At 44.4% G+C, this 17,439-nt stretch overlaps 2 protein-coding genes across 2 annotated transcripts in view; both read left to right on the top strand.

Annotated features, from left to right (window-relative positions):
- Window positions 1–17,439, top strand: part of LOC308281723 (zeta-sarcoglycan-like) — a gene marked incomplete at both ends in the record, with an annotated part of 572,868 nt that overhangs the window by 470,201 nt on the left and 85,228 nt on the right. The gene's annotated exons all lie outside the window — the stretch shown is intronic.
- Window positions 13,147–15,684, top strand: LOC308281515 (mannosyl-oligosaccharide glucosidase-like; the record flags this gene model as incomplete). The annotated part of the gene is made up of 1 exon (XM_080721733.1): window positions 13,147–15,684. One exon carries the CDS (start codon window positions 13,147–13,149, stop codon window positions 15,682–15,684), a length of 2,538 nt encoding a protein of 845 aa, XP_080577859.1.

Genomic DNA, 17,439 nt, shown 5'->3' on the forward strand with positions numbered 1-17,439 from the left:
AGAAAAATTGACATCAAAAGTCCAGTTCCAGTACCAATATGTTCAAAATAAAAGCATAATGGCAAATAAACATTGCTATTCAACAGTTTTTAGTTAAGTAATTGATGTCATTTGGTTTAGAAATGTACAGATGAGCAGGTTCACACAAACTCTGTCAATGTTTTATCATTAACCATAACAGTAAGGGACACTTCGACACAACTCAGCACAGCTCAACTTATATTGTCTCATCACAGGTTTATAGGTGTTAAACAAGGGGGTGAAATTCTTTGCTGTGGAAATTCCATGATTGACAGTGTTGAGAAAGGTGGAAATCAGTCATCAGTGCCCATACCCTAGGTGGGGTTTGCGAAAGGGCCATTATGTGTGGAGTTTGCATGTTCTCCCCGTGTCTCCTATAGAGTAGGTACCCTCACAAAAGACAGGCAGTAATCCTGGTCTCTATATACTGCCTCCCCCTGGCCAGCCGGGGCGCCTGATGGAGAGGAAAGGAGCTGGTTGGAATAACGTGTTCCTTCCACGCGCTACGTCCAGCCGGGGAATCTCTCTCCCTGTCAGGTGAAAAGAAGCGGCTTGGAGCCTTGGACTCCTCATGCACAGAAGGAAGCATGAGGTCAGTCCGTTGCTCTCCCCAGGTTGGAAGAGGGAGTGTAGCGTCCAGGATTACATTAGATAATTGGCACTGGGTGAGAAATCGTTTGCAAAATCGTGAGATAAAAATGTAAAGATAAAAAGAAGATTTAAAGATTTAAAAACAGGCCAGGTGTCAATATGGGCAGTGTGAGATATGCAGTACTTAAGGTGCTTGTATATGTTGTAGTAGAAATATTTATAGAGTAACAAATGTGTGTATATACTTGTTTTCCTTCCATTCAATCTCATTGAATGAACGGTCAACCAGCCTTCAAAGTGCACATGCTTCAACTCAACTGTCAATCTAACAGCTGACATCCATGGACTGTGACTTCTACTCCTACTCTGTGTCAGCATATTATCTGTACTAAGTGATGCTATACATGGTCATTGCAACTTTACCAGTCAGCCTTATTATATACTGTATGGTACTTAGTATAGCTGTTTAGATTCTCTCTCCATCTAGGGAGAGCACCTTGGTGTATAAGAGGTGTCCCATATGACACTTCAGGAGGTCTTCTGCCCAACAGGGCAAAGCTCTGGCCGGGAGGCCAGAGCTCTCTGATGCTGTGTATGCTGTTTCTCTGTTGCTGAAATCTTCAATAAATGTTTGACTTCACCCTGACTGGATATTAATATTTTTCTATAACAATGTATAAAATATTCATAAGGTGTTTGATTAAAATAACAGCAGAATCTAATCTAATTTGCGTCAATACATTGAAACAAAACGCGGCCGGCTCTTATCTCCTGAGCCACTCTCCAGGCTCACTTTCAGCCTTAGCTGAAATGACACACTCTGTGGCTTATTTGGTGATTGCAAGCGTTTTGTTGTCTATAGTGTACCTCGTCCTTGGTGCGTGGGTTAATATTTGCCATCCATGGCTCTCTGCTTTGCTAATGCAATTTCCATTTTTGTACATTTATACATAATTCTGCACCCGGGCCGCCTCTAATTCCCTGACAGCCCCCTAATTCCTCTGAGTGGATGTGTACAGTATGAAGAGAGAGAGAGAGAGAGAGAGAGAGAGAGAGAGAGAGAGAGAGAGAGAGAGAGAGAGAGAGATCTGGGCAGAAACATCTTTTCAGATGGTGGTTTGGGGGCCAGAAAACATAATAATTTGGGGGGGACCTTGACATAGAACAAGTTTCAGAACAACTGGTGTAGGAAGATAAGGAGGAATAATAGAAATACAGACTCCGAGAGGGAAGAAATATAGAGTCATATATATATATATATAGGTCAGCGAAGGTTCAGAGCAGAATAAATATAAAATAAAGAAATAAATTGCCTCCTCCTCCTCCTCGGCAAGGAGACAAGGTCGAGAGAACGGGGGGGAGAGAGAGAGAGAGAGAGAGAGAGAGAGGAAAAGCAGCCACCTTTGACCAAGGCCCCCTGGGGAGAGAAGAGAGAGATGTGTACAGTGTAGCTGAAGACAGTGGTTGTGTTGATGCAGAGACAGAGATGCACAGATATGCATGGAACGCGGTGGGTTAGAGGTGGTACATGGGCAGTGCACAAAGTGCATATCTGAGTACTGTGCTTAAGTACATTTTGTTTGAATATTGTGTTGTTCTTGGGAGTTGGCCATACGCTACATTTTCAAGGATATATCGGTATATTGCACATTTTTATGAGGGTTATAGGCTTATTTCCAGGTCGTGTCCGCGGTGGCCGCTGGGTGGCTCGAGGTGGGTGCGGTTTATTTCATGACAAAAATAATGTGTTTTACAGAGTGGGTGGGGTGCTGAGGGGTTTCCCACCGCAACAATGCAAAACTACCTTTGGTTTGGTGAGTTGTGGAGTAGTTCAGTTTATTTTGATTGAAGTTGAGCCCTCGTAGGGGTAGAGACATCCTGGTCTAGTCTTTTAGCCAGCCGCCTGTCAGAACGTCAGTGCAGCTGACGCTCTGGACCAGAGCTATGCAACTACTACTGTAGGAATTTAAGCTACAGTAGGTTGATGGTTTAACTTTTGTTTTCTGAGGAATCTGCATCTATTCTACAGCATTTCTACTCAACTAATACACACACACACACACACACACACACACACACACACACACACACACACACACACACACACACGCACGCATGCACATTCTGCCTTAGACGTTGGAAAAACTGTTTTCGTCCCACTCATATTCACCCGACATCACATTTTGTACATTCGGCTAACAAGCTTATCCCGGTATGTCTTTCAACGACACATGAGCAGGATTAGTCTAAAGTCGACCACCAAAGCTGAGAAATGCGAGTTACATCTTATCTCCGACCAGGCCTGGAATTGGGTTGGCATTGCCACTTGGCATTATGTGGGCATAAAGGCTGTGACGGGTGGAAACCACATATTATGTTCAAAACTGTTAGGTTTCAGGATTCAAATAATACAAAAAAAAGTATCAAAAGTAGCAGATCTACACGCTCAAAACGCGTCGCCCGCGCCACGTTTTGAGCTTGTGGATCTATACCTTTGTGTGACACTGTAGTATGATCAAATAGGGGCGTTGATAAAAAAAAAAAAAAAGAAAAAACAGTTTATATAAGTGGAATTAAATTCATTGGCATTCACAAAAATGGTCAAATCAAAGAGAATATTACTTGGGAACATCAGGGACTACCCAAAAATATATCGGAGCCAGTGTTGATTTTGACATCACATTTTGATTTAGTTGTAGTCATAGTCTTTTGAATAATATTACATTTAGTTCCAGTCATCGGAAAAGTTTTAGTTTTAGTCTAGTTTTAGTCGACTAAATATAAAACAATTTAAATTTACTTAACCTACAGTTGATTCAGTCGACTAAAATGTATATTGGCCTGCCTAGATGGCACTGAAATTGGCTGATTTTACACTCGGTTGCGCTCTGAAAATAGCCGATCTACAAGTGGGGGCGGGGAACGGGGTAATAAGCTGGGGCAGCGGGGGCGGGGCCCTCAAGGCCACTGGGGCCCCAGAGATCACACTGTAACGTTCTGAGGGCCAGAAGGCCACACTGAGGAGGCAGGGAAAGCCTTGAACCTTCAGGGCCTCCCATGAAATGCCACAGCAGGAGATCGTAGATGTCAACGCGGAGACAATTACACAAGTCAGTCTCTTTGACAAGGTCAAGGTCGGCAACAGCTCTATGCTGTTTGATGAGGTGACCTGATGTTGAAATGATGCTACTGTCTATATCGGTGGTGAACGTTGGGCAGATCTGCGACTTTTGATTTTATGTTTTCATTTGAATCCTGAAAAGTAACAGTTTTGGACATATGAGGTTTCTACCCTGGCAGAAAAAATCACACCCAATGTGAAGTGAGCGGTGGTCGTGCTTGCATAACGTCTTCAGACTAGGATATAAGTCTAGGATGTACAGGCTACACACACACACACACAAACACACACATTGCTATGGCAAAACACTGAGGAGTACTGTCTACAGACACACACACAAACACACACACACATTGCTATGGCAAAACACTGAGGAGTACAGGCTACAGACACACACACACACACACACACACACACACACACACACACACACACACACACACACACACACACACACACACACACACACACACACACACACACACACACACACATTGCTATGGCAAAACACTGAGGAGTACAAGCTACAGACACACACACAGCCACTCTATGGAGCGGTTTACCACCGCTCAAAAAAAAAATATATATATTATGTTCATATGGATAAAGTGGATAAAGAGGACATTATTAGGGAGGAGCTGCTGGAATTTAAAAGCTTCCCAAGGACTGCAGGTCAACACAATACCTCTGCCATAAAAGATGTCCTCATAGTGAAAGCACGAAAGAAGAAGTGGATGCCAATCTCAATTTCTATTGTGGCGGGGGTATACACAGATGGAACCACTGGATGGGAGGGGAAGTAGCCTTGAGAGAGCCATGAGACTCTTGCAACGTGTAAGACCTTGCTTTCATTCCCACCTTCTATACTGTTAAAGCACAACTCCGCCCTCAATCACTTATATGCTCATTTTCCTACTTATATTGATCCACAATTACTGTTCATGGGGTCTATTAGGCAGAAATGTCCCTGTTGTCCAGTTTCCCCAGCAGAACCCAGCAGCTCTACTCATAGCAGAGCATGGAGCCTATTAAAGCCTATCACTTTTATACTATTTGTTGTTGTCAAAAGTGTTTTTATTTTTCATGAATTTGTTACTAGTTGTCATTACAAACACATCCTTGCCATCGTTGTCCCACAAAAGCCATCACACTAATGCTAAACAGATGTTTTTTACGTGTTTTGCCAAGTCCCGGAAAAGATGCCCTGTGATTGGCCAGTACAGTCACTTTGATTGGCAGTTGTGCCAAATGCTCACCCCAAAACATAATTTATGAGATTGTGGTGGCTTTTGTGGGACAACCAAGGCATGGATGTGTTCGTAATGACAACTAGTAACACATTCATGAAAAAAGAAATCACTTTTGACTGCAACAAATAGTATAAAAGTGATAGGCTTATAGGCTCCACTCTATGCTATGAGAGCTGCTGGGTTCTGCTGGGGAAACTGGACAACAGGGGCATTTTTGCCTAATAGACCCCATGGACAGTCTTTTTGGATCAATTATAAGTAGGAAAATAAGTGGGTGGAGTTCTCCTTTAAACGGTAAAGCACATCACTCGGCTCATCCATCCAAACCATGCTTCTGTGTTCTGCTGGAGACAATTAACGTAGATGCTGATATTCCTCCGCGGGTCGGTAGAAGAGTACCTCAGACGAGACATGGCTGTTCCTCTTCTTGACCACGTTACATCCCAGAGCTTGATTTACCTTCCACCATGCAAGTTCCATCTGTCTAGCAGTGCCAGGTGTGGTGGAATTCAGATCAATCAATAATCATGAGAAATGAGGAGACAAGACAATGTGGTGGTGTGGTCAAGTTTATATAACATGATATCATGGACAGAAGTACAATTAACACTCTGGTCAGTGGTAAAAGAGTTCTGCACAGAAGAATGGTCAAACACTAGAGTTATACTGTGGCTTCAAGGCCTCTGGAACAAGCTGTACCATAACAAGATAGGCTTTATCAAAACAATAGTTACTGAGGCCTTCTGAAGACCTCTCGACTCCTAACTATCAAGTGTTAGTATCATCATACTGTACAGACCTAGATATTAATATAACTAGACCAGGTCAACCTGGTTGTGCCAGACCCCCTGTCTGTCATCATCATTTATGACATCATGCCTTTTGTAGGCATGTCATCATCATGTCATCATCATATATACCCTTTATATAGAAAAGGGACAGACCGACATTTGCTTATGTAGGCCTACCCATTTCATGGGTCTGGCAATCAATGAATACATGATCTACTCTATAACGTCATACATAATCAATCATGATAAACTCTAATCTACTGCACAGGCCAGACAATCTCTAATAATTCATGGGAAATAACCTTGCGGAATGTAGATATTTGATATTCATTTAATCAGGTATATGAGAATCTAATTACAGCGTGGCATCTACATCTACTCTTTCATCATGATCTCTTCCATCACAGTGGTAATGTCATATTGTCACTCTTGCCCAAATATGGAGGGGCAGCAGCCTGCGCACATTGGTGTTGTCAGGCATGCACGGCAACCGTTTGTGTTGTGGGTGAGGTCAGACCAGAGCTCTGCTCAGCAGGAATAAGATTTGAAAATATGTTTGAATTGCACTTCATTCCACAGCGACCAGAGGATCCAATGTTGTGAGAGACACATAGAGAGTCAGATAGAGGATAAATAAATCGGCCATTACCCAACAGAACCTACAACTCTTTCCCTATCACAGTCCATGAGTCCGTGCAGATTTGATGAAGAACCACCACTCAAGGAAGGAGTGTGGTCTCAACCTTCCCAGACTAAGGTCTGCTGTTCGGATTCTACATACATCAATCAGATCTCAATCGAGCCATGACGACCTCTACTGCAAAATGCCCATAAATGGACAGGTCCCCTCAGAATCCTTCCAGCAAATCACCGGAAATGTAACCAGACAGGAACAAGGAGACACAGACGAACGAATAGATCGCTGTCATCAAAGATTTACCAAGACTTTAACTCAACCAGGAGAAGACAAGACACATCAGCTGACTTATAAGAAAACTCACATCTGTAAGCAGTGTGACAAGAGTTTCAGTTGCTTGAGTAAGCTGAAGATTCACCAGCGTATACACACTGGAGAAAAACCTTTTCACTGTAAAGAGTGTGACAAGAGTTTCAGTCAGCAAGGTTACCTGAAGACACACCAGCATATCCATACCGGAGAAAAACCTTTTCACTGTAAACAGTGTGACAAGAGTTTCAGTCAGTTAGGTCACCTGAAAACTCACCAGCATATATACACACTGGAGAAAAACGTTTTCACTGCAAAGAGTGTGACAAGAGTTTTAGTCGGTTAGGTCACCTGAAGACGCACCAGCATATTCACACAGGTGAAAAACCGTTCTATTGTAAACAGTGTGACAAGAGGTTCAGTCGATTAGATGAGCTCAAGACACACCTGTTATTCCACACTGGAGAAAAACCTTTCATCTGTAAACAATGTGACAAGAGTTTCAGTCAGTTAGGTATTCTGAAGACACACCTGCAAATCCACATTGGAGAAAAACCTTTCATCTGTAAACAATGTTCCAAGACTTTTGGACGGTTATGTACTCTACAGAGTCACCAGCGTATCCACAATGGAGAAAAACCTTTTCACTGTAAACAGTGTGACAAGAGTTTCAGTCAGTTAGGCACTCTGAAGAGACACCACCATATCCACACTGGAAAAAACCATCACCAGCGTATCCACAATGGAGAAAAACCTTTTCACTGTAAACAGTGTGACAAGAGTTTCAGTCAGTTAGGCACTCTGAAGAGACACCACCATATCCACAATGGAGAAAAACCTTTTCACTGTAAACAGTGAAAACCACCCTCTGCACAATGGAGGAACAAACCCAATGTGGTCACACTGAAATATGGCCGTAGGCTGATGAATGCAGGTTTTGCACAGACCCTGTTTTATGCAGCCAGGGCAGCTCAGTGTGAAGTGGGCAGTGTATCTTTTTTAAATATATCTTTTTTTTATATCATTACGCGTCCCACAAAGCTTGACATACGGCACAATCGTACAAACAGATAAAGATTATGTAGCATCGCTCAAAAAACTAGACTGCACTTTTCTTTTTATTTTGTTGTTGTTGCTTGGGAACGATATATTTTGTGGCTGTGCGTGTGTCTGTAACATTTTTCCTCAGCGTTTTGCCACAGCAAAATGGGTGTACGTAGCATCATGTTTGGCTAGTGATGTCATATGTCGTATGTCTGTAGCCTTTTTCCTCCTATACCGGTAGGTCGAGTGTGGACGTACAAGAAGTGGGTTTACGGTGTTTACCTGACAATCACATAGACAAACAGTGCTTTGCAAACTTTTGCATGGTGGGAAACTTGTGAATATTAGTTGGAGTGCTCTCAGCATTCAGTTAGTCCTCCTGTGGTGTAACCAAGGGAGGTTAACAGGAATTGTTGCCAGACCCATGAAATGGGTAGGCCTACATAAGCAAATGTCTGTCCGGGTTTTCTATATAAAGGGTATATATGATGATGACATGATGATGACATGCCTACAAAAGGCATGATGTCATAAATGATGATGACAGACAGGGGGTCTGGCACAACCAGGTTGACCTGGTCTAGTTTTTAATAAAACACATTTTATTTCAGAATGACTTTTATTTGTCACATGCCATGTTTACAGGTCAGTGGATGAAATACATTTGTGTCCATGCTCAGCTTAATGAGCAACAGGCATGAACGTGAGGTTAGACCATAGACTGTAAAAATATATGGACAAAGCGAAGACATTGGTTTCTATGCAGCGCAAATGACACATTTTGGGTCCTTGGCATGGGTGTCGCCATCATAGATTGTAAAGGCACCAGAGGATGCTATTGGCTCGGTCATGTGCAACCGCAAGGATACTTGGGAGAATGTGGTCGGAGCCACCCGAAATACAGCACACGAAGAAGAACACAGCCGGCTGGTATCAGCTTAGTTGGCCACGCCCCCCCCCCCCCCCCCCCCCCCCCCGCAACTTTATCATCAATTTTAACATAAATGGGACCGTATTTTCACAAAATGCATAATTATGATGGTGATTGAAAGGCAATTTCTAAGTATTTGTGAAAATGTTAATTAAGGTTAGAAAAGGAAAGGGGAAAATGAATGGGGTCCAATGGAGAACAATTCTTTTTGCGATCAGCCGGGGGGGAAAACAGCGCAACTAGCGGCCAACCATAGGAAGTTTTAGTTCCGTATTGGAATAATTTTAAATCGGGCAGAACTATGCCCCTGGGTTAGACGTACAAGAGTGGTATTTGAAAATGGTTGTCTTGCAATCTTAGGACATGCCTTACCCCTTATCCCTAAACTATTTTGAAAAAACAACATTTCAAAATACTTAACTCTTTTGCCACCGAAAAACGCTTGTTTCTTTTTTCACGCGGCGACGCCACCATACCGAGCGTTCGTTCTTTCCCTGGCAGAGCCTGTCTGAGCAGAATATGAGGCGTGGCTCGGGTGTCTGCTGTAGCAGCAGCTCCAGTAACGCTAGTCTCAAATCTTGAACACACATAAACAACAATGGAGGCAGGGATCACTTTTCCGGTCATTTTCTATGCCTGGCTGGATCTAGTTTCTCCATTTCTATCCATTTCTATATCTATTCTAACGCTAAACTCTCCACTGTATAGAACTCTATCACTGTATCTCTCTTTAGCCAAAAAAAAAATACATATAGCCCACCTACAATACAAAAATTAGACTGAAAAATGGTGATTACACGCTTCATATATTTTATTCTCTGCTCATTTGTTGTTAAATGGCTGGGAAAGAAACAAAGGAAGTAGATTCATTTTAATGTCACTTTTCTTTTTTTGTATACTCAGGTGCATTCAATAAGAATACATAACATATTCCATTATGCTAGTGGGCATGGAATCAGCACCCCCTAAATCATGGATCTCAACCAGGTCTGAGGACCCCCAGTTGTCATAAAGGACGTTACTTAGGGGTCCCAAGATAAGTGATTGATACTTAGCAACCATTTTTTTTGTACACTGAGGATATTAACAGGGTTGTATTTTTCTTTTTCAAAACAAATATGAAAATCAGTGTTTCAGTGTAAATGTGTGTTGAACCAAAACTCTCAATTCAAAATTACACACAGAACAGGAATGACAAAACTAAAAACTAGAAATGCTGTTCCCAAGAAACAGTGTGGGCTCGCATGTAACACCATATATGTGCACAAAGATATGTATACCCTTTGGCTGCACCTCATTGGCTAAGGGCCCTGCCGTTGTACTGTTTTGAGGAGAACTTGATAGATAATGATAAGATAACATACGGTGTGCTCGCTTTCAGCGAGCCCACAATAACTATAATAAAAAAATACCAAGAAAATACAATGTTTTGGTCTTGAGACCTTTGTCAGGTATACGTTTGGTCCTCTCTTACGAGTCGGTCGCTTTGTAGGTGTGCAACAGTCTTTTTTGGTCAAAGTACAGTTATGAGATGACCTGTCGCTGTCACAAATTCCCGTTAAATTAGCCATTGATTATATTCTGGCCCACCATCTAATGTCTTGGACACAAGCACAACAAAATGAAAATTACACGCTTGAGCAGTGTTGATTGTGTTGACTAAAACTATGACAAAACATTTTTGTTTTTTTCACCGACGAAAAATAAATAATAACTAAATAAAAACTAAGCTGTGATGACTAAAACTAAGTGTAAATATTATTGACATTTTCATCAACAAAATAAAAACTAGACTAAAATGTTAGGGAGGAACTAGTGGAGAAGAGAGTCATTTCATGTTTGGTTTCTCTCAGGTGTTCTGCGACGCGTTGTGAGCTTGTAGATCTGCTATTTTCAGCACACAACCAAGTGTAAAATCAGTCAGTACGATGCCATCAAGGCCTGACAAAATACATTTAAGTTGACTAAATCAACTGTAGATCTAGTCACCTAAAATCTTATGATATTTAGTCGACTAAAATTTGACTAAAACTAATACTTTTCAGGTGACTAAATTATGACTAAAACTAAATAACATTTTATTCAAAAGACTATGACTAAAACTAAATAAAAACTTGCTGTCAAAAACAACACTGCGCTTGAGTCTGTGTGGATATATTGAGTGATAAACTACAAAACATTTTGGAACGCAGCCAGACTGCACTCTGTCGAGGTGCCAACTTGCGCCTTGTGCACTTGTGGCCTTACATGTATGGCCTACTTGTGCGACAGCAGAGCACTCCTTGTTATTTATATATCAGGTCGCACATGTTGGTGACATCACCACGAATACCGGACACTCATTGGCTGTTGTTGATGACCTCACCAGGAATGATGGTCCCTGATTGGCTACGGGCATAAACACAGACAGACACGCGACAGATTGATACGCCACCGAATGCAGTACTTGTGCGCTCTGCTGGTGCAAGTAACAATCTCTCTCACTCTCTCTCTCTCTCTCTCTCTCTCTCTCTGTAACTCTGTCCTCTCATGGTCGACCCTGGCTGTCTCTCCCTCTCATCATGAAAAGTGGAGCGTTTTACAGTGAGAGTAAATGAAACATGTAATGACTGGATCAAGTCTATTTGAAGCTAATGATCTATGCTATAGTTTGAGAGAGAGAGAGAGAGAGAGAGAGAGAGAGAGAGAGAGAGAGAGAGAGAGAGAGAGAGAGAGAGAGAGAGGATGGCACACGCTTAATTATTATCATCTCCACACTGCAGAGTAGAGGGCAAGCAAACCTTTATAACCTGAATGACATTGTCATATGTCATACATTCTGCATATGACTGTAATCTGTGGTGTGTGCATTAGTGTCAGACATTTTTACTAGGCTACCATGTGCTGTATAGCGTTCCTGTTGATTTGGCATCGATTCAGATGCCAGTCAGTAACACTGATGGATGGATGCCTCTGTAGAATGGAGGCATCTCATTTTGATTTCCATTTACAGTAACTTGACACAGAGTGGGAAGGGACCCAAAGACTATTGCCTAAACTTCCACCGTATGCACCTGTGACTTGATTTGTGGACCTTTGTGTTCACAATAACTTTACAAGCTGATCGCTTCACGTTATTGTTTGTGCCCTGGAAGAGGAGATGATGCATCTCAAGGGGTTTATCCTCCAATCAAATTTCAAAATAAACTTTACAAGCTCACGACGCATAACGCATTGCAGCGTGACACATTGTAAACTAGATCAGCTATTTGCACACAATGTTTGCCTCAGAATAGGGACACTACTGTGCAATTCATGAGTAGACTGGTAGTTAAAGACACCATTCCCAAGTTTTGGGTACGTATTCACCGTATTCCTGGCCCTCTCTATGGAGGCTGCCATATTGCCTTTTACAGAGGGCGCTAGAGAGTTTTTCTCCGCGTGCTGCTTCAAAAACATCTTTTCACTAACTTCACTTCCTCCCAAGTAAGGAAGTGACAGGGAATTGTCTGTTGCCAGATCTTGCCAAAGAAATAAGCCCAACAGAAGCAACTAGGCTCAGTTTTACTACTTTACATTTACATTTACATTAATAGCAGATCAGCAAGCTCACAATGAGCTTGTATATTTGCTATTTTGAGGAAATATTGAGGGAAAAAAAAGTATTTTGAATCATTTGAAACATTTTAACAACATAAATCTGTATGGAGGTCCCTGGCACCACATATTTTCAGGTGGGGGTCTGCGACTGTGGACAAATATGTTAATCTGGGGTCCTTGATATGAAAGGATTTGGGAACCACTGGTTTAATTTTTTTTAGAAAGTAAGGCAGCCCAATAAGCAACTACACCATTTTGTTTAAAAGACACAAATTGCTTATTATAAGCAGACATGGCAACACAGGTTAATTCAGAGCCCAGTACGCCAACTACTGACACTTTAATGCAAGGACACAGGAAACCAAAATGATGTTTTTCAGGCCAGCTTTTTCAGCCTCCGCCTCTTTCAGGATATGAACACGAAGCCGGGGGCGGGGCCAGGAATATGGTGAATAGCCTACTCAGAGGCCAGGATTGATTCTCTATAGATTGGCCAAATACAGTAAGTTGTGCCTGGTTTCCTTAACTGGGCAATGACCCCTTTCATAAGGTTGAAGTTGTCCACATGTCATTTTGACATGTTTTATTGAATGTTTAACTTTTAAACACACATTCTATTGTGGAAGTCAAAGGACAGGCGGTTTGGGCTGAAACCTTCCCAAATATGGCAATGTCTGACGTGACACGATTGTTACTGATGTCATAGTACTGCCATCATAGATAACTGATGTCATAGACCTTCCTCCAAGTACTTGTGATGATGCGATCTGACCTCTCCTTGACGTTAATCAGGAAGTAGCCAGTGGAGTAGGTAGCGACAAATCTTGAACAGTTGGGATTGTGTACGTTAGACAACTCCAGTAGATGGCGTGATGGTCAGGCAGAGGAAGTCCTTGGCCCATGGGGAACGCACTCCCCTCCCTAAGAAAGACAAGAAGCACACCGCGTTGCACCGCAGAGAGAAGAATAAAAACAAGGTTGACATTGTCTACGTCATTCTCGTCATCCTCTCCATCATTGGCCTTTACATCTGCCGTCACATTTGGGTGCTCTATTCTCAGCACTTGCTTTCTCTTCGAGTGGTGACCCTTCACCCGTCACCCCGTGTCCTCGATGCCAACAGCACCGGCGCCAAGGTCTCCCCTGAGAGATTCTGGGGCTCGTACAGGCCTCAGGTGTACTTTGGCATGAAAACCAGGAGTCCCAGATCTATCGTCACGGGCCTGATGTGGATGCGTCAGTTCCAGGACACGGACGACGTGAACCTGAGGCATACCTGCGAACAGGGAGACCGCCTACCAAGCTACGGCTGGCTGATGCACGACGGCCTCAGCTTCGGCGTACAGGAGATCCGAGACAGCGACTTCGTCCTGACCACAGAGTTCGTCAAGAGGGGCGGTGGGGACCACGGCGGGGATTGGACCTGGAGGATCACCGCCAATCAAGACATTTCCGTCTCCCAGGCGCCGGTCATTTCTCTGATGTTCTATGCGGCAGCAGACACGCAGGGCTCCCTGGAGGCCCACGTGGAGGGGAGGGACCGCCTGAGCTCCATCACGGGTTTCTCCGAGGAGCTCGGCAACTTCAAGATCACCTTCCGCCAACCTGTCGCCCCCGGGGAGTCTTCCGGTGTCAAATACTCCACTTACAACTACCTTCAGACCGTCTCTCCCGGTTTGGAGAAGTTGACTGATATTGTGAAGGGCAGTCTGAACCGCAGGTTTGTCTACGAAACCCCTTCCGGTGAGGAGAGACAATACTTTGGCCTCAATAAGCCACACCACCGACAGCACATGCCGACACTAGCAGAGACGGCTGACACGCGGAAGGAGAGTGACTTTGTGGTTCACCAGGTGACCGTCCAGACTCCGTTCCAGATGGAAGTCCTGTTTGAGTCCGGGAGCTTCCTCGACCGGCCCAACCAACTGGCGGGCGCCACCGTGACCCAGGAGCTGGAGAAGGGGAAGGCTGCTTTTGATGCCAAGTTTGAGAAGACCTTTGGCCTCGAGAGCAAAGGCTTTGGCCAGGCTCAGGTGAAATTCAGCAAGGCGGCCCTCAGCAACATGCTGGGTGGGATGGGCTACTTCTACGGCCGGTCGTTGGTGAAGTCACCCCACTACAAATACCCTCTTCTGTACCCCGAAGGTGCATTGTTTACTGCCGTACCGTCCCGCTCCTTCTTCCCTCGAGGGTTCCTGTGGGACGAGGGTTTTCACCAGCTGCTGCTGAGCAAGTGGGACCCCAAGGTGATGCGAGAATCCATCTCCCATTGGCTGGACCTCATCAACATTGACGGTTGGATCCCCCGCGAGCAGATCCTGGGAGATGAGGCTCTAAGTAAGGTCCCCGCTGTGTTTGGGACCCAGCACAGTGAGAACGCCAACCCGCCCACCTTCTTCCTGGTTCTCCAGGTGCTCACAGAGCAGGTCTCCTCCAACCCTCATGAAGCGTCATCTCAGGAGACCTTTCTGTTCCTCCGAAGGCTCTACCCGAGGCTCAAAACATGGTACGACTGGTACAACACCACGCAGTCGGGTCCCCTGCGCACCTCGTACCGCTGGCGAGGACGCGACAGTGACACAGATCGCTTCCTCAACCCCAAGACGTTGACATCTGGCCTTGACGATTACCCGCGAGCCTCCCATCCCTCGGCGAACGAGCGCCACGTGGACCTACGCTGCTGGATGGCACTGGCGTCGGGCACCATGGCTAGCATCGCGCGGCTCCTGGGAGAGCCCCACCACGAGTACGAGCGCACCCACCGAGTGCTGAGCGACAACAGCCTCCTCGATGAGCTCCACTGGTCCGAGGAGCTCCGTGCCTTCAGTGACTATGGCAACCACACGGAGGCAGTGTCCTTGCAGAAGGTATACGTACCTCTTGGGCAGCACCAGGAGACTCCCACGGATCGGCTTGTGCGCTCTATCCACCATGCCCCGAGGCCGCAGTACATAAACGCTTTCGGTTACGTCAGCTTGTTCCCCTTCCTGCTGCACGTCCTCGAGCCCGACTCACCCAGGCTAGAGCGCATCCTGAGAGACATGAGGGACCCGGACAAGCTGTGGACTCCCTACGGCCTCCGCTCGCTCTCCCGAGCGGACCCTATGTACATGAAGTGGAACACGGAACACGACGGCCCTTACTGGCGGGGCCCCGTGTGGATCAACATGAACTACCTGGCCGTGAGAGCCCTGCACCACTACGGCAACCTGGAAGGACCACATCGGGAGGACGCAGCCGCCCTTTATCGGGAGCTCAGGACAAGTGTCATCGACAACGTTTACAAACAATACACCAAGACAGGGTATATCTGGGAACAGTACGACGACAGCACCGGCAGAGGCCAAGGAAGCCACCCTTTCACGGGCTGGTCAGCACTGACTGTATTATTGATGGCTGAACAGTACTGATACTTAAATTTACCTCACCTTAACGTCCTTATTCTGGCGTGAACATTTGGCGACCTGCAAGCTCACAACGTGGCTCATTGTGAGCTTAAATAATGGCTATATCGATAGAAAACAGGACTGGGCTTTTAGCCACGTTGAGAGTGAATTGCAGGAAGGTGTTTCACATGCCTTATTAAACAAAGATCACACCCAGTTTGAAGTGAGCGGCGTCTTTGAGACAAAACACTATGATGTGATTGTTGTGGAGTCATAGTTTGTTTTGCAGGACATACGGACAGACGGACGTACATACACACAAAGCCAGATGTAGGAGCGGTTAGCACCACTCAACAAACTGTGTCCAAATGTGAACAGAGACCTTGCGCTCGAAAGAGCTAGGCTGATTTATCTTCTCAAAAAGCAGTATGGACTATCTGTATCCAGATGGAATGTTCTGTTTAAACCTGTAACGTTTGTGTCCGACACACATTTGTGTCAGAATGCAGTTATACCACACACATCTTTATTTATTAACTTTCATAACAGAGCGCACCAGTACTGAGTTTTACTGTATATATGTCGGTGTCTGTGTCTGTTTAAGCCTGTAGCCCAATCAGGGACCAGCATTTCTGTGAACGTCATCATTAACAGCCAATGAGGGACCAGCATTCCTGGTGATGCCAGTGGTGATGTCACTGGTATCGCCAGTGGAGAGCACAAGACGAAAGTTGGCACCTTGGCTGAGTGCAGTTCTAGTTGTAGTTTGTAGAGTTATGACCTGTCGCTGTCACAAGTTCCAGTTGTTAAATTAGTCATTGATTATATTCTGGCTCACCATTAATGACGATCTTACTTGCCGACCGCTGGTATAGAAATTCCACTTCGGGTGCGGCCTTATACGCCAAGCAGTTTGCCAACAAGCTGTGCTTCTTTTTTAGCTAGATATTGTTGTTTTGATTTTTGTTTCCTTTTTTTGTTGTTGATTACATACATTATGTCCACAGTACACTTTGGATATCATACTATTATGTCTGGCTTCTGATCTCCTTTTGACCTTTTCACATCTTGTCACCAAGATGGATATCAAAATTACAGAGAACGAACGAGTGGATCGAGATCAAAACTGGAGTCCAGTCATTTGCAGAACAGCTCTCTCTGTGTTTGCTTTAAATCTACTGCTTCTCATTTTTGTGGAAAAGGAATACCTTCACTTCTTGTTCCCTTTGACACGCGGGGAACGTGATTTAGGCTATGTCTCTGCACCATATTATTCACAGACAGAGCAAATTTTTTGGAGCGGATGTAAAGATGTACATGCCTTCTGCATATATTGACATAGATGTAACCCTATTCCATTGTGTTATACGGCTAGTGAGCATTTGAACATACATCTATAATGATTTCTATATTGATGCATAGATGTAAAATGCCACGCACACAGTGTGAACTGGAGAGATACTCTATGCAAAACAGGAGCCGCTAACAGAGGTTATGATGAGATGAACATTGATTCAAATGATTTCTGACCGCAGGATTCCAAACGGTTGGCGTGAGACAACAGCAGGCTGTCAGCGACACCAATCAACAGCTCTGTCAGAACAGAGAGAGATTTATTTGTAAATTGCTTAATTCAACTCAATAAACACATTAAAAGGTTGCTGAATATCAAGAGTTTAAGGGGGTGAGAGGGGAGGGACAAAACTAAACAAAACATTAAAGAGAGACTATGAAGCCACAAGACACATATTAACACAAACAGACAGACAGCCAGACAGA

Source organism: Nannobrachium achirus (assembly GCF_963921795.1).
Source record: "Nannobrachium achirus genome assembly, chromosome: 3".
Lineage (NCBI taxonomy): Eukaryota > Metazoa > Chordata > Actinopteri > Myctophiformes > Myctophidae > Nannobrachium > Nannobrachium achirus.